The sequence below is a fragment of the Camelus ferus genome, chromosome 24 (assembly GCF_009834535.1).
Source record: "Camelus ferus isolate YT-003-E chromosome 24, BCGSAC_Cfer_1.0, whole genome shotgun sequence".
NCBI classification, from domain to species: domain Eukaryota; kingdom Metazoa; phylum Chordata; class Mammalia; order Artiodactyla; family Camelidae; genus Camelus; species Camelus ferus.
Window position 1 is genome coordinate 7,917,586 of NC_045719.1, and position 24,213 is coordinate 7,941,798.

The 24,213-nt window shown below is 37.9% G+C and overlaps 1 protein-coding gene across 1 annotated transcript in view; it reads right to left on the reverse strand.

The window, feature by feature from the left end:
• Nucleotides 1-8,587: 8,587 nt before the first annotated feature.
• The window catches only part of LOC102521703, a 62,461-nt gene continuing 46,835 nt past the window's right edge, over nucleotides 8,588-24,213 (reverse strand). Inside the window, exons 2-3 of the mRNA XM_032467445.1 lie at nucleotides 21,406-21,532; nucleotides 8,588-9,749 (exon numbers count right to left, since the gene is read on the reverse strand). Coding sequence (XP_032323336.1) covers nucleotides 9,265-9,749; nucleotides 21,406-21,532 — 612 coding nt within the window. The 3' untranslated portion in view covers nucleotides 8,588-9,264. The remainder of the gene's footprint in view (nucleotides 9,750-21,405; nucleotides 21,533-24,213) is intronic.

A 24,213-nucleotide genomic window follows, 5' to 3' on the forward strand; every position in this document is an offset into this window, starting at 1 on the left:
TAGCCTCGGAGGATGGCCCCCAATGAACCACATCTCCCAATAGTCATGCCCGCGGAGTGCCCTCCCACACTGAATCTGGGCTGGGGCCTTGTGACTTGCTTTAACCAATAGAATTCTGGCAAAAATGGCCCTGTGCCAGGGTCAAGGCTAAACATGGGGAGTTTGCCTGGCAACTAACCGTTTAGTGCTCTGGGAAGTCTGACTAAACTGAGATCACCATGGTGTGAAGAAACCCAAACTTACTAACCACATGAAGAGATCAGATGGAGGATGACTGAGGAATCCAGCAGACCTTGGGAACAGAGACTTCAGACTTAGGACCCAAATCGAGCCATTTCAGCCACCCCTCGCTGTTTGAAAAGCCCCAGACGATGCCACACAGAACAGGGACAAGCTACTCCCTCCTAGCACTGCCCACACATCAGAATCATGAACACATAAAGTAGTTGTTACTCTGAGCCACTCAGTCTTGGGGTAGTTTCTCAGCATTAGATAACCAAGACAGTTGGATTTCAGGAAAAAAAATATTCATAGTTAAGTAGGTATGTAGACATACATTGAGAGTACCTTTGCTACTTTTTTTATACTACCACTATATAAGGAAGTGAGCCACAATGGAATGTTGTAAAGGAATGACAACTCCTGTTTATTGTCTTTACTTCCACCACCTTTGTACAAGTTTTTTGGCAAATTAAGGAATGTTTCCAGATTTTAAAAATACTGTAAAGTATTTTTATCATATTCCCATATAAACACATTTTCATCTACATTTTTATATTTTCTCATTTTAGTACATAATCATGTCTCTTCTGTCTTAAAAATATACCAGAAATTCAGGTACCTACTGTAAATTACAAATCAATTGTAATTCGGTGCCATAAATTGCATGTAACCTCAAAAATGCATACCACAAATGTGGTTCAGAATGTTATGTGGCTAAGTTCCTATAGAAACTGTAGCTAACATTTCTAAGAAAGTATGATACTTACTATGTTTCATATAACTTTCCAAAAGGGCATTACTTTTTTGTGTGTATGTAGAACAACCTCACCTGATTCTGAACAACTTTATTAAACAAAGAGTTGTGAAAATTGAGGTTCAGTTCTATTTTAAGAGGTTAGTTTTATATGATTAACATTTACCCCAAAAGTAATTTATATGTACATATTTTTCTAGATCTGTGAAGTGAATCAGGAAGAATAGGAGTGCTCTTGAGATCAGCCAAGGTTTTATTTTCTTTCCACAGGACATTCAAGCTTGGGAGTCAACATAGTTTGACATTTTTACCTCCACTACAGACTTGGTGCTGCCCTGGAAGATCTGGGGATATGGCATCTTTCAAGATTACCACAAGGCAAAGTGTAGGGCAAGCTGTGAACACAGTGTCCATAAGGGCTTCTCCTGACTCACCCTGGAATGCCTTCCTCTAACATCTGTTTTTTATTTCTTAGAAGCTGCTATTCCATTCAACTGCAAAAATACTTGCAATGACCCTAGAAACAGAATGGAGAAATAGAAGGAAACAGATTCCTGTAAAACAGTTACTTCCCTGCTCTATGTTATTGCCATCGTAGGGGCCCTACTGTTACCACACTCACAAGCCCAAGCATGTAAATGTCTGATATCACAATTTATTTTGAGAGTGGGGACTGTTACGTTTGTGGAACCCCTGAGATGGTACATGCATGACCATAGTAAGAGAGGAAAGCCCAGATCAAGGAGATGATAACAGATACACATAGTTGGTCATATACTCTTTTTCATTTTTTGCAAGAGCCTCCTGTCTAAATTTCCCCCTCCTACCCCAACAGCCCTCCACGGAGTCCCAGTGGTGTGCTTTCTGGCTCATTGCTTTTTAGGTTCTTACATCTTCCTCTTTAGAGCCCTTAAATTGGTGAATTGCCTTTTTTGGCAGTGACAGGCTCTTCACTCAATTTCTACTTCCCTCTTTTTTGTTTTTTCATCACAACTTTTCTCACTCATCCCAGTCTTAACTTTAAGACTTCCATACCAAACACGTGGAAACAGAAAAATGTCTATTTCTGACATTTCACCATTTCCCCCTCACTTCCATCATTCAGACTCCTCCTAAAATATAACATCTTCCCTAAAATCTCTGTAACTGGAAGAGAGGAACTGATTCCTCATGCCCACCCATCAACATGTAAATATGACCCACACACACTCCCTGTATTCTTTCTTAATAACCACGACCCTTTCTTTATAAACTTTACTCTTTTATGTTTGCTAACAGTGTTACTACTCTGCCAGTTGAATTGATACATAGGCTTTTGTTTATGTATTCTTGTCATTGCTGCTTCATTCATTCCCTAGGGCATAGGCTAGGACTTTAAAAGCAATAATCATGTTTTCCTTTTCATTATAAAAATAGTACGTGCTTATTTTTAAGATTTTGGAAAACATGGAAAAGTAAGAGAACCAAATTCACCCATATTCCCACCACTGAATTACATATTTTTGGAGTTTTTCTTTTAATCTTTTTTTTTTCCCCTACAAAAGTTTGTTTTAAATGCTGTATGTACAATTCTTGTATACTACTTTTTTTTTCAGCTTACATAATGGTTTGTATAAGCATTTCAACCTTAAACATAATTTTCAGTACCTGCATAATATTCCATCCCAGAAATTTACCATAGTTTATTTAACCACTACTCTGTTCATTCTGTAAATGATGCTGCTATAAACATCTTTGTGCATAAAGTTTTTCCTTAATCGAGAATTATTTCCTTAGAAATGATTCTCAGAAGTAGGCCAAGGCATTTTAAACACTTTTGATATATTCTGACAAATTGTTCACATAGCAACACAAGTTTACACTCCAGCTATTAACGTTCATGTCCCTTTTTCTCACCCTCTCCCCACACCGGCTGTAGCATTATTGACATCTTAGCTCATTATTATATTAATTTGCATATCTTTGATTCCTACAAGGTTAAATGTTTTGCCATATGTTTGTATTTGGTTGGTTTTCTTTTTCTATGAATTAATTTGTGATCTGTGCCTATTCATCAATTGGGCCTTAGAATTTTTCTTACTGATTTGTATGAGCATATGTATGTATACACATGTATGCATGTATGTGTATGTATGCATGTATGTCTTAAGTATACTAACTTCAGTTTTGGAATTGAAAATTTTTACCAATTTTTTATTTAAACATTTTGAATGTATTTTTGACAATTAAAATATTTACATTTAAAAAATTCTGTCAAATCTGTGATGTTTTAAAAGAATTTTTTATTATTTTTATATATTTTAAATATATTTTTATGTATTTTATATATATTTTATAATTAGAAAGTCCTTCCACCTCTCAAAAGTTTGATGTATCTATTCTTTCTTGTCTCCGTTCCCCACTTGTACCATGGTTTGCTTTCTGCATAATTTTTTAAATTCCAGTTGAAATGCATTTTGATATATTGAATGAGGTCAGAATCTAGTTGTATTTTTTCAAATTCTGAACAATTCTATCAACATCACCTTGTCTTTCCTTACTGATTGTTAACTCTCATTATGATACATTAATTTATACCTAATTATATTTATTCCTGAACTATTGTTTTTCATTATAAATATATTAATTCTACCAGCATAATAATATAACTATAGCTAAGCGGTGTATTTTAATATCCCAGAAAAGCTATTCCTCCTTTGTTACTTTTCTCTTAAAGTAAGTTCCTAAGCTATTTTAACTAGTTATGCTTACATATGATTTTTAAAATAAGTTTTCAAGCACCTCCTCACTCTAGACTTGATTCCATTACTATTTTAATTGCAAATATTTTAAATTTGTAACTTAATTCAGAAAGATCTTTATGATATTCCATCTTCTATTTCAAAAATCAGTAACTTCTATTCAAAAATTTAAAAAATATTTCTTGACGAAGTTTTATAGATTTCTATCACCTAGACAACACATATTTCTCACTGGGATTATTTCTGTGTATCCTAAAATTTTGGTGGTTGTCCTGAATAAGACCTCCATTCTGATTATTTCATGATTATTGGTATAAAGGAGCATTATTGAATTTGATATGTTTATCATTTTTACCAAGCTGTTTTGCTGAACTGCTATTGGGTTGATAAAATTTCTTAATTGTTTGAAACTCTTAAATATATACTGATAAACTACCATATTTCATTTAGTGTATAGCATCATCAATTGTAGGATACATAATTATTTTACATGCTACCAAAAAGAAGGGACATTAACAAACTGTTACAAACTGCTGATTCTGAGATGTATCTCAATTTTGAAGAGGTTGAAATATGAAAAAATAGTAAATCATAGATCATAGATTTCTTGGACTACTACTCAGCCATAAAAAAGAATGAAATAATGCAATCTGCAGCAACATAGATGGACCTAGAGATTATCTAGCTAAGTGAAGTAAGCCAGAAAGAGAAAGACAAATACCATATGATATCATTTAGATGAGGAATCTAAAATATGATACAAATGAGCTTATTTACAAACCAGAAATAGATTCACAGACATATGGTTACCAAAGGGGAAAGGAAGTGGGGAAGGGATAAGTTAGGAGTTTGAGATTAACATACACACATTACCATATTTAAAATAGATAAACAACAAGGTCCTACTGCATAGCACAGGGAATGATACTCAATATCCTATAATAAACCATAATGGAAAAGAATATGAAAAAAAGTGATTTACTATCAAAAAAATCATAGATTTCTAAATAATGATGATTGCATTTCTTTCTCACCAATAATCACACCTCACATCTATTTCAGGTCTCAGTGTCTTGGCCAGAGCAATAGAAGTAGATGACAGGCATCCTTGTCCTTCACCAGTTTTCACAGAGATATTCATCTGAAAGCATGATGCTAACTTTTGATTAAAATAAGTACTCTTTATCATGTTAGGACAGTATCTTTCTATTCAATGTATTGACATCAGCCAACTACTAATTTCATAACTTCTACGTGTGCTTTTATTTATTTATGATTTTTCTTAATTTGTGTCACTTTTTAAATGTAAATTTAAAAGTAAATTAATTTAAGATTAAGAAGGAAACCTTAATCATTATAGAAGATGGAAAATCAGAATTACTTCCCATAAATGGAAGGTAACCATACATTTTTTAAAAAAAAACACAAAACAATGTTATAAATATTCTATTTATATACTGTTGCCTGCTTAAGGCTCTGAGGCTGATGTCAACTCTTTCTTCTTTAAAAAAAAGGAAAGATATCAGCAAGTGTCAAAGATACATGCAAAACTGAAACTTTCTCCTGGAAGTAATCAGATTAGAAATTGAATTACAAATTGAATTGAAATAATGTTATCACTATAATTAAAACTACATTTGACTCACATATAAAATCATCTATCCAGTGTGTTTTTGAACTTTGTTACGAAGGTGTTTCACATTTTATCAAATGCTTTTCTGGTATATGTTAAGGTTACTTTATACTTTTATTTTACCTAAGCTAATGATTGATATATGTATTATATAAATAAGTTTCTAATATTATGTTATCTTGCAGCAAACCCTGGAGGTGTAAACACACACACACACACACACACACACACACACATTCATTCTAATACACAGTTGAATCCTATTTTCTAATAGTTTATTTAGGATCTTCCTATTTGTATTCATAACTGTATTGCCAAGGTTTTAGGGACATGTTTTAGCATTTCACAGAAATGAAATCATATAGTATGTACTTTCTGTGACTGACTTCTTTGGTTTTTATAGATTTGGGGGGCATTTTTTTACTTGTACTAAATATATCGTGAAATTTACCATTTTAACCATTTTTAAGTGCACAGAAAAGTGGCACTAAGTATACTCACATAGTTGTACCAGAATTTCCTTCCTCTTTAAGGCTAAATGGTATTCCATTGTACTTAAATACCACGTTTTGTTCATTTATTCGTCCATTGATGGACTTGTAGATTTTTTAAAAACAATGTTTCTAATATTTCTCCCTGTTCCTATAGCAAATCAATATTAGATAAAGAGTTTCTAAAAAGTTCTCAGGAGATTATTTTCTTTGTCTCATACTGCAGAAATGTATTCCATAGCTCCCACTTTTTCCCAATTTTGAATTGGGAGGAAAATATGTAGGCCCAGAGTTTGAGGACAGATAAGGTGCAGAGTGTTGCTATTTCATTCCCTTACCGTCTAGCTTAGGTCCTAATGGACTCTGCTTCCCTAATATTCTGTGATTTGATACGCACAGGCCTTATTCCAGTTTTTACTTCTTGCCAAGCACTTCTCTTGTGTAGCTCTTTCGAAATGAAATAGAATCACTTCCCGATTCTCTATTAGAAAGAGGATGTTTAATCTCGAGAATTTAACTGCATTTATTCTTCTTTCAGGACCTTGAATGGTATGTGACAACTTTACCCTTCCCTCAGCTTTTCCTGCTTTTAGAGTTCCTCTACCTCTACCATTACCTGAAATATTTTTTTCATAAGGGTGGTTAATTAAAATTTTATTTCTTTTTTTTCCTAATTTTTTCTTTTAGTATTGTTGAGATATAATTGGCATACAGCACTGTAAAGATATTACTTCACCTGAAATTCTGTACCTTTGAGAGGGTTACATATGCCAAGGTCTTTATTTTAAGCCTTATAGTGTAGTGGGGATGGCAGAAACTGAGTCCGGTGAGAAGGGCTGTTAATGCCAGGAAGGGGCACTCTGACCGTTCAGAAATCTGTTTCCACACAGTGAATGCCAGGGCTGCCCACCTTTCTCTTTAGCGAAGCTCTGTGTTCCCAGCCTAGGGACTCTCAGTGAAGGGATTTGGGGGAGGTATGCCATAGACTTCCTTCCACGTAATTCACATCCATGCTTGCTAGATTCAAAAGATGCTATATGCCTCAGGTAGCAATTCTCTTTCTTAACGTGGCACTATTGAAAATTTAATAATTGAAATACTTCTAGGAATCTCCTTTATGACTTTCATCTTTTACTTCAGGGATTACAGTGCATTTTCACCTTTTTGTACTACTTCATGAATATTTCACGGAAGGCTGGGAGATGGACTATTAAATGCCATTGTTTCTTAGCCACCCCTAAAGTGCAGATCCAAGATTGTTCAGCTTTATATAACCCGGTCATTATAAGACACCCAAGGAAGAGTCTCTTCCCCAGTAGCTTGATACCTTAAATATGAGATTTAAAATAATGCTTTTGTATTAAGTACTTAGCATTTTCAGGCGCCTCATAAAAAGCAAATATTCTCCAAAGGGGTGAAACAGGTCAGTATCATCTTGGTTTGATAACTTTGCAAATATTTTCCAAAAGGGTGAATTGGGTCAGTATCATCTTGGTTTGGTAACTTTATTTTTTTTGTTTATTTTCTTTTGAGGGAGGGTGATTAGGTTTATTTATTTAATGGAGGTACTGGGGATTGAACCCAGGACCTTGTGCATGCTAAGCACACCCTCTACCACTGAGCTATACCCTCCCCCCTCGTTTGATAACTTTAAGTCATCAAACAAAGCTGGTTTACTCTGATGAGCGAGTTAAGGCGCAAAAACTGGTAACAGCTAATGCTGAGTTTCTCAGTATTCAGACAAGCACTCTAAATCAGAAGAGCAGAAACACTTCTACTGCTCTGAACCTCCCATAGTGCCCCAAGCAATCCCAGAAAAGTCCTCCATACTTATCTGGACTATCTCAGCTGTTTTACAAGCATCAGGAAAGAACTAGAAAGCACCATCACAGACCCTACCCAGGCTCTTCACTGTATGTAGTCTAGTGGCTTTCTATTTTTGTTTTGTTTTGTTTTGTTTTACCAATCCAAATCTCAGTTGTAATGACATCTTACAACACAGCCCAACAGGAAAAACAGATAAAAGTGGGCTACTGTGATCGAAGCAGGGAGTAGTACCCGGGTGTCCATCCACTCCACACTACTTTTGGCCCAGAAAGGGCTCCATGGAATGCCTAGACCTCCGAGTAGCGCAATTTCTAAACCACCGTCCTAGACATCACTAAAGGATGTTTGTGCAAACTGCCCACTGAAGAAGAGTATGAGAAAGGGCATCAGGACATCTCGGCATAACTAGAATGCTTGAGCTCTGACTTCGCGTTATTATTTTAAGAATATACTTGATTGGTGTTGTCTCTACTTGGCACTCACAGCCCCTTCCTACTCCAACGACTGGGGCGGTTCCATGGGACCATGTGATTTCCAAGACCTTATTCTTCTGTTATATTTGTTTTACATATTTTTACAAACACCCTTACATTTTTTTCTTTTACATCTAATATCAGAGTGTGGATCCCAATGCTGACCACACTCTGGCCTGTCTCTCCCGCTGATTACAATTACAACTCTGGACAAAACACACAAAAATAATATCTGAAGACTCTTAAAAGTAAATGAAATCAGGCAGATTGTGGAGTGGAGTCAAAACTTGAAGGAAGGAACAACACATTTGAGGAAGAGTTTTCTAGTTTTCCCCCTCTTTTCCTGAGGGCAGGCCCCCAGAACAGAACTGCTCAGCAGCAGTGACACAGGCACCCTAAAACTCTGAAAGAAACCTCACTGTTTTGCCCAGAGTAACTGGGAAAAGGGACGTCTGTAGGGCAGAGAGTATCAGAGGAATCCTGGAGAGAAGCGAGCTGGAGAAGAGGATGTCTCAAAACCGTGTACAATACTAGACAAGACCCTAGTTTACGCTGAGTGGCATATGCATGGGACAGACGCAAAGCAGCACAGAAGAAACTCTGAGAATTGAACTAAGAGTTCAACCACCAGCCAGGCCTCAGACTCAACTCTTAGACATGGAGGTGGTTGAACAGGCCCAAAGCAGCATCAGTAAGATTGGAAACTGAAGTAAGATTGGAACCACTGCCCGCGGAAAGTGACTTTTATTGTTGTTGTTCCCACAATCTGTTTCTTATTTGTTTATTCACAGAGAACCACCCCCACACTGAGGAGATTACTTGGAGTGGGTCATAACTTGGGGCCTGGAGTCTGAAATCTGAGGTACCCTCCTCCCTTGCTTTGTGGCTTAGGTGGGTTCACAGACCAGGCAGAACTGGCATCTCCTTCCCCATACTGCACGAGGACGGGGGACCTAGGCACAGTGGGGAGGGTTGACTGGCAGGAGGAGGGCGGAGTCCCTGGACTTTCACTTCAGCCGGGGGCTGAGAGTTGGCTAGGAGTGCTGGATGGGTGGGGGAATGAAGGGATTCTTTGGCACTGGGCGAGGGTATCAGCAGGCTCAGTGGGCACTGCTGTGTGTCTTTATTGTGAAAAGGGGAAGGTGACGTAGGCATCATAGCCAAAGAAGCACGTAGCCAGTAGGCCCAGTGTCCCTGCAACGATTCTGGAACGATTTTCTCTCTCAACAAGGACAACAATAGAGGTGACCAGGTAGAGGATGGTGGCTGTGAAGGATCGGAAGAAATCACTCCAAGGCCAGTGAATGAATTGTATCTTGGAAGGCAGGTCACACACGTACATGACAAAGAAGATAGAAGCAATGATCAATTCAATCACCGACAGAGAGGAATATCCTGACGTGGAGGCACTGAAGAGGGTCAGAATCACCAGGCACAAGATAATCTCAGCAGACAGGAGAATTCCCTTTTGGGTGCACAAGAAGTTGGTGCAGGCGGTCCAGCACCTGGGGGCCGAAGAGCGCTGAGAATCTGCCATGGTGTGGGCTACAGTCCCTGGGGGCCCAGAGGATCTGCTTGCAGGTCTTGTCCAGCTGTCTTGCCCGCCGTCTAGAAAGTGATTTTAAAAAACTTGTAATCTGTAGCAGACATAGTAAACAATCTTATGGTTACTGGGGAAAGAGGGTGGGAAGGGATAAATTTGGGAGTTTGAGATTTGCAGATGTTAGCCACTACATATAAAAATAGATTAAAAAACAAACAAGTTTCTTCTGTATAGCACAGGGCACTATATTCAATATCTTGTAATAACCTTTAATGAAAAAGAATATAGAAACAAATATATGTGTGTATCTGCATGATTGGGACATTGGGCTGTACACCAAAAATCGACACATTGTAGCTGATGGTACTTAAGTAAAAAAAATTTTTAATTAAAAAAAAGTCCTTTATCCTTTATTGTCTGCTTTCTATTTTCAACAAGATGATTCAGTCTATCCACATTATTTTCAATGAAGCCATGTTCATTTAGAGGCATTTTAAGAATACAAAATATTTCCACAAATATACATGCTAAGTCTTATCTTTTAAAGACTAAATTTGAACAGCTAAGAATCTTTCCTCAGCTATCCCTAAAATACTTTGCCTCTGAATACCAGTCTTCAAGTTCTCAGAATTCATATCCAATCATCACTACAGCTCAAGATGTATGTTTATCTTCTGTTTCAGATAAGCCTGGTTGGAATATAGTCTTACTGTGCAGTCCAGCTCTTGAGACCACGCAAAGCATAGTTTTAACGTCTCTGTACATGTGGTATATGTGTTTTTTGAAATGTGCAAAGTTGACAAAAATAATTAATATACAATAAATTATGTTTTTAAATAATGTACTTAGCATAAATTATACCAATAATTCAAAGACTTTAGTGAGCTTCAGCACCATCTTTTTCAACATCATGTGTCAACATGAACATGACTGCTCACAGACGCTACAGGAAATACTGCTGAAAGCATGGCCTGGAAATTTTTTTTAAGTATTTTTGTGGTTGTTGTTCTGTTTGTTTTTTGGGTTTTGTTTATTTATTTATGTATTTAATGGAGGTACTAGGGATTGAACGCAGGACTACAAGCATAATAGTCATGCACTGTACCATTGAGCTATCTACCCTTTCCCCTAAACTAAAAATTTTGGAAAAAAAAAAGTTCTTCAAATCAGCTTGCCCATTTGGAATTCATTTTGATTGGGATTTTCTTTGAAAACATGAAGTGTAGAAATGTTTCAATTATTTGATTACCTCTTTTACAGGCACCCTAAATAAACTGGAATTTTATGTATTTTTTCACTAAGTAGGCAATTGGGAGAGGGAGAATGTATTCATAATGACTAAGAATTGGCATTTGTGAAAGATAAATATACAATCATTAAAAAGTAAGTGGACTGTTCACTTCATTATTCTGTTCTCACTATCAAAGTCTAATGACCAGATTTTTAAACGGAAGCATTCCAAAAGATTAAAAAATTAATTAAACATACTTTTTGTTTTTTTATAGTTAAGAGACAAATATAGACATTTCACTGATATATTAATTTTAAACTTCATAAACTACATAAAATAAAATTTCAGATAATGAAGTTGAATTTAGCAATAATAGCTATATTTATAATTTTAATGAGTATTTATTTATCAGTGTTTATTAAGCCCCTACTATGTGCCTTGTGCAGTTATCAAATTGTATTTGATCACTTCATTTTAATTATTATAACTCTGACATATCTCCATTGTACAGATAAAGACACTGAGTTTCAGAGTATGAATTAACTTGTATCAGGAAGCTAGTATATGACACAGAAACATAATTTTGAACAAGGTCTCTGATTCCATAGTCTGTTAATGTGCATGTGTTTATATTATTTGTGTGTACGTGTCTGTCTTAATATACAAGTAAAGGCTCTGTACTATTTTCACTTGTATTGAAAGAGAAAGCTGGGGAAAAAATTTTTCCCTAGAGTGTATAAGAGAACAAAGAATTTTATATACATATATATAATTTTTATAATATATAATATATAAATATATAATTTTTATATATATTAAATTTTTCAAATGGTTTTCAAAAATATATGGTCATTCTCACAGGTGTATAGTGGTATCTCATTATTATTTTAATTTTCAATTCCCTAATGACGTACGATGTTGAGCATTTTTTGCATATGCTTACTTGCCATCTGTGTATCTTCTTTGGTGAGTTGTCTGTTAAGATCTTTTGCCCATTTTTTAAAAAATCAGATTGTTCATTTTCCTATCATTGAGTTTTAGGAGTTCTTTGAAAATTCTGGATAACAGTCCTTTATCAGATACTTTGCAAAATATTTGCAAATATTTCCTCCCATTCTGTGACCTGTCTGCTCATTCTGTTGACAGTGTCTTTCTCAGAGTAGAAGTTTTTAACTTCAGTGAAGTCCAACTTATCTATTATTCATTTCATAGATCATGCCTTTGGTATCATCATGTCTAAAAAGTTACCACCATACCCAAAATCATGAATTTTCGCCTATGTTTGTTTTATGTTTATTCTCTTTCTCTGCTTCTCTGTGTTCTTTATCCTACTTTCCAATGGATTACTTGAACTTTTTATACAATTCTATTATTATGTATCTATGGTGTGTTTATACATATCACTTGGTATAATTTTTAGGTGTTATGTTTTATATATATACAATTTATCACAGTTTACTGGTGTTGACAATTTATCAGTTTAAAACAGTGTAGAATCCATGCTTCTATTTATATCCCTTTACTGCTCCTTGTTTTTAATATAATTGTCATAAATATTTCCTCCATATGCATTTAGAACCACATCAGGCAGTGAGGCATCATCCCAGGGGGGCCTGACCAAATCAAAGGAGGCTTTAAAAGCAGCAGCAGCATCAGAGGCCACACTCCTGCTGGTCTGTTGCCTGTGGGGGATCTTCTAAGACCTGAAAGGCGTCCCCAGACCAACAGATAGCAAGAAAACAGGGATCTCTGTCTTACAATTGCAGGAAAGTGAATTCTGCCAACAACCTGAATGATCTTGGAAGAGGACTCTGAGCCTCAGAAGAGAATCATAGCCCTAGCCAATACCCCTACTTCATTCATTTCAGCCTGGTGAGGCCCTGAGCAGAGGAACCAGCTCACCTTACCTGTTCTCCTGACTCACAACCACCGTGAGATAAGTTTAGCATTGTTTTAAATGGCTACGTTTGTGGTGGTTTGTTATACAGCAATAAAAAACGAATACACAGTTCATGCTTTTGAGCTTTGTTAGGTGGAACTTGAGCAGCTTTGAGTCTAGGGGCAACCTTGTCCTACTATTGAGGCAACAACTTTCTACCCAATCTCTGTAAATTATGAGGTTTTCTACTCTGACGGACAGGAGCCATTTCCATCAATGGATTAATTCCACGGATTATTCCTTTTGATCTTTTTGGTTGTTCTTTCTCCTGCCTCGCGTAGTTTCTTCACATGAGTGTCTTAATCAGCGTTCAGCTGCAAACTCCAGAAGGAAATCTCCTCAGTCTCTGGAGATTTTGCAGCCTCAGTACTTTTCCCTGCACACAGTCCAAGGACAATGGAGCCTCTTGAGATCTCCATCTCTGATTTAGGGAGACCAGTGGGTCCTGCCTGGGTTCCTTCTCCCCGAACCGTGACCCGGAAACTCCAGGTAAGTTGGGACAATCATAGGGCTCATCTCACTTGTTTCCATCTTGCATGCATCAGTGTCCTGTTACCTGTGTATAATATCTTGAAATCATCACTTCATATATTTGCCTGTTTTTTCAGTTGGCTCAGGTGAGATAATAAATCTGGTTCTGGTTATTCCCTCTTGGCTGGACACAGAATTCCAGTGCCATACTGTGTACTTTTAAATCTTATCTTTGGTTATTGTGTTCTTTCCTCTAGATTACCTGCTTGGTGAACTCCTTCTCATGTCCCAAGGACAGGTCAAATGTTATCTTCCCTGTAAAACCTAATCCCAAACTCCAGAAAGAAATAACCATCCCCTCCTTTGTGCTCTCATTGGCCTTATTGTATCATATTTCTACTATTAGATGCATCATATTATACCACAATTGCTTGATCAGGTGTCTGACTTTCCTGTTGGAATGTGAAAGGAAATGATTTTTATTCAATGGACATTGCATATCTCCCAACAAACAAATCAGGCCCGTGCTAGGACTGGGACTACGATGATGAAAAGATATATTCCCTACCATTAAGGAACTCATAGTGTAGAGAGAGGGCATCCTTTTAGGCCAATAAGCAATCACAAAGCCATAAGAGAGCAGTATGTACAAGATGCTGTATGTGCAGGAAGAAACATCACAAAACAGAGGCGTCTGCCAAAACATCATGGAAGTGTTATTCCTCCATCTGAAACTGGAGGACTAAGTAGGAATCTATATAAAGGGCTACTTAAAAGAAATTCTACACTAAGTAAGCAATGGGTCAAAATATAGGGAGAGGTAGAGAACATGGTGTGTCTGGGTAAGGGCAAATCGCTTTAGCATGGCTATTTCAATGCTGTCTTCTTTATGGATCTGCATTTGTAAATGTTCAGAAAAAGTTAACCAGAGTCACTTCATCCCCTGGTATCTCCTGAATGCTGCTTGTATGCAATGCTCTGCTAGACTCCTGGGCTGTGATGATGAGCAAAAAGAGATCCAGTCCCTGCCTTTGTAACTAAGGTCCAACATCAACTGCTATATTGCCTAATACAGAATGTGCACCTAGAATAAAACTAGCATCCCATTATCTGATCAAGGCAGGCCTGGTGGTTCTTATGATGCAAACATGTGAAGCAGAAATTCCAAGTTGGATTTATTTCAGCACACTATGAGTCCACTTCTCATCGCTAGCAGCCTCAGCGTCTGCTCTGTGCTCAGGGAATGCACACTAATGCTAGTATTAGCTTCATCAGCACATAGGAACAAAGGGTAGAAGGAAGAAAAGAGGAAGGAAGGCAAGTTGGCTGCCCTCAAAGGCAATTAAAACATTTTTTAACCTCCCGTTTCTGCATTATCCATGCTATTCTTTTTATTGGTCCATTATATTTAGCCTAAACACTGGCCTAGAGTGATATTGAACAGACTGTGTTTCACATCCCAGACTTTCTCTTCTATCTATAGAGAACCGTATTCCTGAAAAGTGGGTTTCTCACAGGAAGTTATCTGCTATTTTGATAAGTAGCCTGGCTTGGTCAATCTAAAATAAATCTAGAAGAATAAGGCATTGAGGGGGTGGTTAGGGATGGAGAATCTGTCTGATCCCGTTACTAAAGAACTGCTGTTTTCTGAGCATTGCATGTGAGTTTTAAATAGATCTCAAGAGGAGTTTGTGGACCAATTTTAAAAGGAGAGGGAGAAGTTTGCTACTAACTTTCTGCCCTGATCTCACTGAGCTGCTCTTTTTTTTTTTTTTTTTTTTTGGTGTAATGCATTCTTCCTCAAAAGGGCAGAATACAGGCCTGATGCAGTGTGAGCGAAGGGGTTAGTCTGCTCTACAAACTGGAAGAGAGATTTAAAAAATAGGCAATCTAATTGACTCATGCATGGTCACAGCCACATAAATGCTTGCATAATTGTTTCTTGTGTATCAGTAGTGACCACAGAGAAGCAGAAGTAAAATGGAAGCAAGTGAGATGAGGACTCTTAGGAAATCTTTGAAACTTTCTGTTAAACCTTTGGTTGAACCTTGTGTAGAATTGTCCTCTGGAAAATTAAACACATTTCTATGGGCAAGCCGCAAGTCAAAATTCACATGCTTTGCCTACAAAATAATAACTCTTTGGGGTTAAATTTCATTTTCTACAAATACATTGTCTTTCAGAACCAGCCACTGAAAAGAAACGGTATTTCCCCCCAAGAACTGTGTCTACATCGTTACTAGGAGATTTGTAATCTGCTTTAAATGTGTTACTAAAATAGAAGTTGACATAACTACTGAGTTTGCTGTTTACAGTTAATTAAAGGCATTGCTTAAAATAAAATACATTTGGATGTTTAAGCTTTCAATAACACATACATATATTACTTTCTCTATATTCACTTTTCTCAAAAATTTTCTTTCACTATCTTCTTCAAGACTCTCTGCCTTATATGATTCACTTTACCTGTGGTTATTTCCAAGATTCACCCTATGCTCTAATGAAACTTTCTTCATATCATCACTTGGCATCATTCATTTTTCCCTTGTCAATCATACTCCCCCCAAAAGTCTCATCTGTTTGTACTTTCCTTTTACTAATTAATTCAGTGTAAGCAGCTGAAATACAATACCATGGAGTTGTAGTTTTAATCTCTAAATTGGCTGGTTGGTCACCAACCTGGAGGTAGGGAATTATTTCCTTCTGTTTAAGACTTCACTCTAAATGCCTAAGTTGTCGTAATGATAACAACACAGTTACTCAACATGTTCTCTGTTATAAATAATTATCTCCCCAGTTACCAAAGACATTTTTCAGGCATCCACTTGAATTTTTAAACTAATTTTATAATTTGTTTCATTACTCTCCTTGTTAGTTTTTTAAAATACAAATTCACTAGAACCTGATATCATTTTCAGTCAGAATGAAAGACTGAGGTTTTTTTTTTTTTAAGAAACTAACAGCTGAGATGCATTCTTAAAGTGATTTTTTTTTTCTTTCGGTTTTTGGTTGACTTAGTTATAAAAAACTTTTAAACATTTTGTGCATGTGTGTATATGACCTACTAGACTATGACACCCGCTAATAAAAGGGTTAAACCATTCTAAAGGAAAAGTTTTATCTAAATACTTAATTTCTTTTTATGCAATCATTAAAATTATATATTATATTTGTTTATATTTATAAAGTTTGCCCTGGCCTCAGAAACTTTGCCTATATGCTATATCATAGCTAGTTCCAATCATTTGAAATTTCCTATGGGCCTCATTAGACATTTTGGATATTTTCCAGATCAAAAAATCTTCTCAACCGTTCTCACATAGTTTAGGGATTACAATTAAAATATGTGGGAAGATGGAAGCTACACCTTCAAATCACTGCCAGGAAATGTCCTGTCCTCTTTCTCCCAGTCTTTGTGGCTTAAGACATAGACCCAGAGGTCAAGTGAAGTTTGGGGAAAACTTTATACATCTTAACCCAAAGAAGGCTGGGGGGCAGAACCACTGCCACCACGTTTTTGATCCTTCCTTTAGGAGAGCTGACAGATAAAGAAACTTATGTCTAGCCCGTCTAGATGAACGGTAGGTGTGAATAAATTTAACTCCTACGTTTCTGACCTTTTAGCTTCCAAACCACTGGCTTCTTGGCAGAATGATTTGGCTTCACCTCCACTTCCAGGTTTACATATTTGGGCCTAACTTTACCCTGGAACAGAAAGGCTGTCACTTGAGTTCTGTGGGCGAGCCCTTTACCTGTGTTGACGGAACTCTACAGGGCAGGCCAGGCAAATGAATGTGCTTGTTGCTGGGATACGAGGCTGTTTCCAAGGCAGCAGGCCCCTGCTGTTTGCTATTCTCCTACCTACCACCACTACACCTGTTCCTTAAGAAATACGCTTGTTTTCCTTCATTATAAAGCAAACACTTCGTGGGAAATAACCTAGTTGCATGGCTGCAATTTCTCTGTGGTTTTCCAGGAGGAATATAACATGCCAAATATAATTTGATTTGTTGAAGGGGAATTCACGTATCTATACAACACCGAAGTCTGCATATATAATTGTTTATATGATGGTTTGAGTCAGTGCTATATGTATTTTTAGCCGACCATGTGCCACCAAGGATGTCAGGCAACAAGAAATATTCTGACACCCCAACATTTGTCCCACATGTGCTTATGGGGTGACTACCTTCATGAGTTTTCAAAGACTACACGTGATGGCTTCTATGGAACTCACCATGTTTTCTCCATCTACCATCATCTAGCTGTCACCAAAATCTCCATCACGCTATCTATGACTGCCAGCCAGAGCAGGGACCAGGGGGCCAAGACATGACACTTAAGGAGGCCCTCACTTTCAGGGACATGCAAGTGTCCTGCTGCCAACATCTGCTCAAAGGTGGTAAATACCTGAGTCAAGGGTACCGAGGTCTGTGTGAAGAGCAAGCTTCCTGTGACTGACGAAATCAGGAATTCCAAGTGTTCTTAATCTCTCAGCTCAGTTTTAACTCCCTCCTTCATTGTCTCCCCAGTGCTCTAAAACTAAACGTAAGTCAGTGGGAACCGGGCTGGAGAACAACTTCATCATCAGACCCTGCTTCAGTGAGAGCCCTCCCTCTTCCCCAACTCAGGCTGTCCAAGCAGATCCTTGGTCCTCCATGTAAACAGACTTCTCCCGCCCAGATATGGCTTCTTGAAACACACTTGCATATTCACCTTGGATTCTGGGTGAATAAGGTGCGGGTTCAAGATGAAACAGCACATCATCACCACTATTTGGAAAACAGTTTCACTAGATACAGTATCCCACCTCATGTGGCCTTAAAAGCTGTTGATAAGTAGGATATCTAGTCCATAACTGAGAGCCAACCATCTTGACCCAATTGACAAGATTATACAAACCACACAGAATGGATTGCAAAGATATGATGACTCACTGTAACTACAAAGTTACTTAAGAGAGAAATGATTCTCCTTCTTTCAAAGAGTCTTTGCAAACACAACTCAAAGTGCTTGCCTTCTTCATGCTCAGTTAGTTCATCTTTCAAATGTTTGATTCTGGAAACTCTCTTAGCTTTTCTTACTCTGCTTCCATCAGGGCAAGACTTGCCTGGAGGTATCAGGACTCCTTTCCCAGTACAAGTAAGAGGCCCCGCACAGATCAAGGAGGTATAGAAAAGGGAGCTGACACTCCTTACAACAAGGCTTCAGGATCTGAGTAGTTAGTGTTGCTCCATCCAGCTTTGACTTGACCCCAGATTCTTACTTGGTCCCCGTTGGATGCTTTCCTGAACATGACCATCCAAACCCAGGATATGCTAATTTAGGTTCTCATTATCTCTTGCCTATACGATACTGCCTCCAGTTTGTCTCCTGCTGATGTCACCAACATTATGGTCAGACCACCTCCCCTTCTGAAAAGCATGAAATGATTCCCTAGTGCAGAGGTAGACAAGCTATAGCCTGTGGATAAAAGCCAGCTGCCTGTTTTTATACAGTTTGTTAATTAAGCATGGTTTATTAACAAGTGAACATCGATAATGCATTTGTTTATACGGCATGCTAACTTTGAACTTCGATTAAGTAAAATGTGTCCCCCCAAAGAAGTTCATATGGTAGGCCTATATGACAACAAAGTAATTATTATTGTTGTTATATTTTGAATTTCATTATGGAAATTTGTTTTCTCTCTCGTTGTGTAAGTTCTTACATAATACCCGTGATTTTGCCTCTTAACTTGCAAAGTCTAACATATTTGCTATCCAGATTGTTACAGAAAAGCTGCTGACCTGCACCTTAAGCACATTATTCAGAGTGATTCAGATCCTCTCGCCTGAGGCTCAAGAACCTGCATGACCTTTCCTCAGCCTCTGTACAGTCTCACCCTTGACCCCAACCTGTACTTCCACTGACCTATTCATTGTTCTACATTTTCCTGTCCGCTTTCTTTGTGCTGTTCTCTTTCCCTGGGATGTCCTACCCCTTCCATCTCTTGATATTAAAGCCATCCCTTTTCTTTGAGGTCTTCCAAGATTTTCACTGTCTGATTTTCAATATCTTGTAGTAACCCTATAATGAAAAAGAATATGAAAATGAATATGTGTATGTTCATGTATGACTGAACTATTATGCTGTACACAAGAAATTGACACACTGTGAACTGACTATACTTCAATAAAAAATTATTAAAAAATAGATATACACATGTGTATATGTAATCTATATTTATTACGTTTGATCTCAAAACTGGATTAATCCACTGCTGACTTGTTGAGAATTAATTCAATCATACAGAACTGGCCATAGGTAGGCGGTATATGGGATTAATAGGAAAATACCTTAAAGGTAGAATTTGTTCTCCTAGTCATCATGGAACAATAGAGACTAGATTTACCCTCCCACCTTAAAACTGGGTAAAATATATAAAATGAGGTATTTTCAGACATTGGGCAAAAGGCAGCAGAGGACAAGTGAATTGAAAGTCCAGTGTGTAACCCAGCTCCCAGGCCACAATGCAGGGAGGAGGACACAGGTGGAGTGTGATGGTCTCACTGGGTTGGGGAGCCAGAGCTGGGAGCTTGAGGAGGACCAAACAGCTACAATTTATGGGATGAAGCCTCAGGGAAGAGAGCTGCTCAGAGAGGGAGCTGCTGCTCTCAGAGATTTGCAGGGAAGCCCTCTTGAGTTTAGGCTGAGTGTGAGGAAACTACGGAGGCTGAGGAAAGAGGCACAGGAAAGGGGCAGGAGGAAGAGTCCCTAGAAGATAATGGGCACAGTGGCCAAGAATAGTTCACGTTCCCACCAGAACTGGGTAAAGTCCCCCGAAGGGCACCGTCTCAGTCGTGAGGCAGATGAGCCCCACACTCAAAGCAGATCAACGGGCATCTGAAGCTGGGGGTGGAAGAGGGAGCCTGACTGCAAACGGGCACACGAGGACGTCTTTCGGAGCGACTGGAAATGTTCTAAAACTGGACTGTGGTGGAGGTTGCACGACTGTACATGCATTTACTAAAAGTCATTCAAATGTGCAGGTCCAATGGGTGTATTTTATCACATATACATTTTATCTCAATAAAGCTGTTTACAAACAATCAAAAGAAAAAAACCCCACACTTTTAGACACCCTGCTAGCACTGAAGTCGTCCTCAAGTATCTTTTATAATTTGTGCTATGATTTGGGTCTGTGAGTGTGTCTCTTACATTTGACTGTTAAGTTCATCAAAAGTAAGGACTGCATTTTACACATTTTTGTAATTTCAGCAGTGGTCAGCTGGGTTCCTGAACATAAAAAAATGTTCAATAAAAATTTGTTGAGAGTTTTATGACAAATGTCTTGCTTCCTGGATTTTTACCTTTGGCTCTTCCTCGCTGGCCCAACTTTATTATATCTTATATTTTACCACCACAAATACTGGAAATATAAAGTGTATTATTATTGTTTGCCCTTGAATACATTTTTTAAACATTGTTCTGGTATAAACGCCTGTTAGAGGTCATAGGGCAGCAGGGTCTGAAGAGGTAGACAAACTGAGCAAGAGACAAGGACTAATTTGTATTTCTTATTGCATCCAAAGTAATTTTTGCTGTGCAAAAGAGGGGAGGAGAAAAGAGAATGGTGGTATTCTAAAACTTACAACCGTTTTTACTCTAACTATTCCCTCCCCTTTTCCATAGGATATTTTCACTCTAAAGGGAGAAAAAAAGTCAGGGGACCTATTCAACATCTGATTTATGGCATGGAAAAGAAAAAAATTAAATTATTTCCAGAAACCAGAAAGTCGACAAAAGGACACACCTTGTCCCAATCAGATATCAAAACAAACATAAACTCATAAAAACCACTTCAAATACAGTACAGCTCTAAACCACAATTCTTGCATAAAAAAAATTAAACCAAGAAAATACAACTGTTCTAAGTAAACTAAGTCAAAAATAGGGCATAATTGTGGGCAAAAGTCCTTTGAAACTAATGGAATTAGTTCTGCCATGAAAAACAAACAAACCTTGTTCTGAAGTTGTAAACAGATGCAGTTTCTATGCTAACATTGTTTAAAATTTATATAGAATGCCAGTCACCTACCTCGATTATCATAGTCATAAATTCTTTGACAGTCATCTTTCTCTTTCGTTTTAACTTGGAACAACTGCTGATACATCACTCTTTTCTTCCGCATTTCCTTCCCCCATCCAAGGATAAACAAACTCACCTTATTAAAAAAAAAAAAAAAAGAATTATGAATGTTAAGAATGTTGTCACCTAATAAAGCTGGAGAGAAGAATTGAAAGGAAGACTGATGAAAGAAACTTGGAAGATCAATTTCATAGAAACTGGAACAAGCAGATTAATCCTTAGCAATGTTACAATCTCTTGGACCCAGGTGTGCCAGGAATCCTACGCCCAGGACCAGAGTGCTAGTGCCCGGAGTATTCAGACTCAGCACATTGGTAACCAGTCCCTTACCACCTGGCAGAACAAGCAAGGTTGACATCAGACTCCTTTGCCTTGTTCTGTCCTGTGCATTTCTGGTCTTTTTCTCCCTTGTGTTTTTTTAAGGAAACAATCTATGGTAAAGTTGCTAAGGCTTTGGCAGGATCCAGATTAAAATTAGGGGGAGAAAAATGGGATAACTGGGACTATTCTAGTCCATTTTGATAAAGTTAGTTTGAATTATATTTTCCTTTTTTTACTTATTAGAACTTAATCAACTTTCCTATTTATTTACAGGGACTTTATGCTGTGGACTGTGACTTAATATAATGAGATAAAGAATATACTATAATACACTTTCACACACGTTTGCTTTTCTGCCATCTTTTTGGTCATCTCTCTCGCTCCACGGAATTAAGTAAATGAAGTTTTGCTGTACATTTTGATAATATACATATCAAAATAGGAGGAAAAAAGCTACAGGGCATCAGTCAAAAAAACAAAACAAAACAAAACTAGAACCCTGGTTTAAAATAAAATTGTTGCTTTGTTGATTCCAGGGTATGTAGCAACTTAGCCTCTTTGCTCAAATACAGTTCTATATTTTGATGTCTTGTGTCAACTATCCAATAAACTACAGTCATGGAATTCTTCCACAGGTCCATGGTCAGACAATACCCACATCAGACTGTACAGCCAGGAATGATCTTGTTTGCATACAGAGAGGACATCGTCCTTCATGGTGTATTTAAGGGGTTCCAGGAAATGTAGCCCTTTTTGAGTACCTTCCCTATGTGTCGGGTTGATGCCTGAAATCCCGCTATTAATAGTAAGTAGTGGTAGTAACAGTAGTAGCAGTGAACACGTACTAAGAAACTACTGTGTGCTAGACTCTGACGCATGCTTCTTATGTGTTGTATAATTTAACCTAGGAGCTTTGCAAGGCAGGAAGGATTCATTCCCAACTTACAGACAAGGGAAATTGAGCTCAGTGACATTTAATAATTCGCTCAAGTTTACTCAACCAGTGGGGGACAGAGCTGGGATTTCCACAGATTTGGGGCATTCCAAAGCTCTTTCCATGGGTCCACAGAGCCTTTCAATGGTAAGAATTTCTTCCTGCAGCCCAAAGATACAAACAGGTAGCCCATAGATAAATGCAACTCAGGTGTGTTATTTAGCCCTCAAACAGCCGAAGTCTGATATTTTTTAAATTGGGAGATTTCTCACCAAAATCTGAGCTGTAAATGAAATGTCAGCAGATCTAGGAATGCTGGGGCCCACAAACCCACTTGGCAACAGTGTGTGGGAGCTGGGTGCCCTCTTTGAGCGAGGCCAGGGCTCTTCTCTGTCTGGGTCCCACTTCCCTGCTTTCCTTCCGTGCTACCTGCTTTGCTCATTTACATCACCTGCCCAGCCCCGTGGCATGTGATTCAATCACACTGCTTTGGCTTTAGGCTTTGATCTCTGTAATTATCTCTGGGAAGACACATATGAAGCCATGTTAGCCATCTGTATTTTGCTGAGAATATGCCTAATATATTCCTGCGAATAGGGACAAGGACTCAGGAAAGGGGGAATGCTTGGTGTCAAATAGAGACTGTCTCCTTCACAAATCTGCCTGGAGCTGATTTTGCCAGGAACAGCACTTCTGTTGAGGACAGAGAAGACCTCTTGCCAGTAAGAATCCAGGCACAGCGCTCATGGTGTAGCCGTGCCTCCAACTCCTCACTCTTTTCTACTATTCACATTAGTAATAAATCTTGAAATATTATGTTAGTGATAATGTCTTACATTGATCCATCACTTTGCAATTTGAAAGCACTTTTACTTTCATACATCAATTAGTTTGCTTCTTACAACTCTGGAGGTAGGCAGGTAGATGTTATTGCTCCCATATTTCAGACGACAAAAACAGGTCTCAGAGAGTGAAGCAGCTTGACTAATAAACACAGCTAATAAATGTCATAGACATAGAATACAAACTTGTGGTTGCCAAGGGGGCGGAGGGTGGGAAGGGACAGACCGGGATTTCAAAACGTAGAATAGATAAGCAAGATTATACTGCATAGCACAGGGAAATATATACAAGATCTTGTGGTAGCTCACAGAGAAAAACGATGTGACAATGAATATATATATATATGGTCATGGATAACTGAAAAACTGTGCTCTACACTGGAATTTGACACAACACTGTAAAACGACTAGAACTCAATAAAAAAAGGTTAAAAAAATAAAAAATAAAAAATAAACGTTGGAGCCAGGACTAGACTCCAGCTTCCTGACACAGAGCGCTGCTGCCCTTTTGCATTTACCACACTGCCTGCCCTGCCTCCTCCCTGGCACAATAATGAGCATTTCCTCTCTTAAAAATATTCACCTGACAGAGATTAATTATACCTCTGATTCACTTGACTGGGTTTTCCAAAATTTTATATCACTTTTTCCTAACATTCC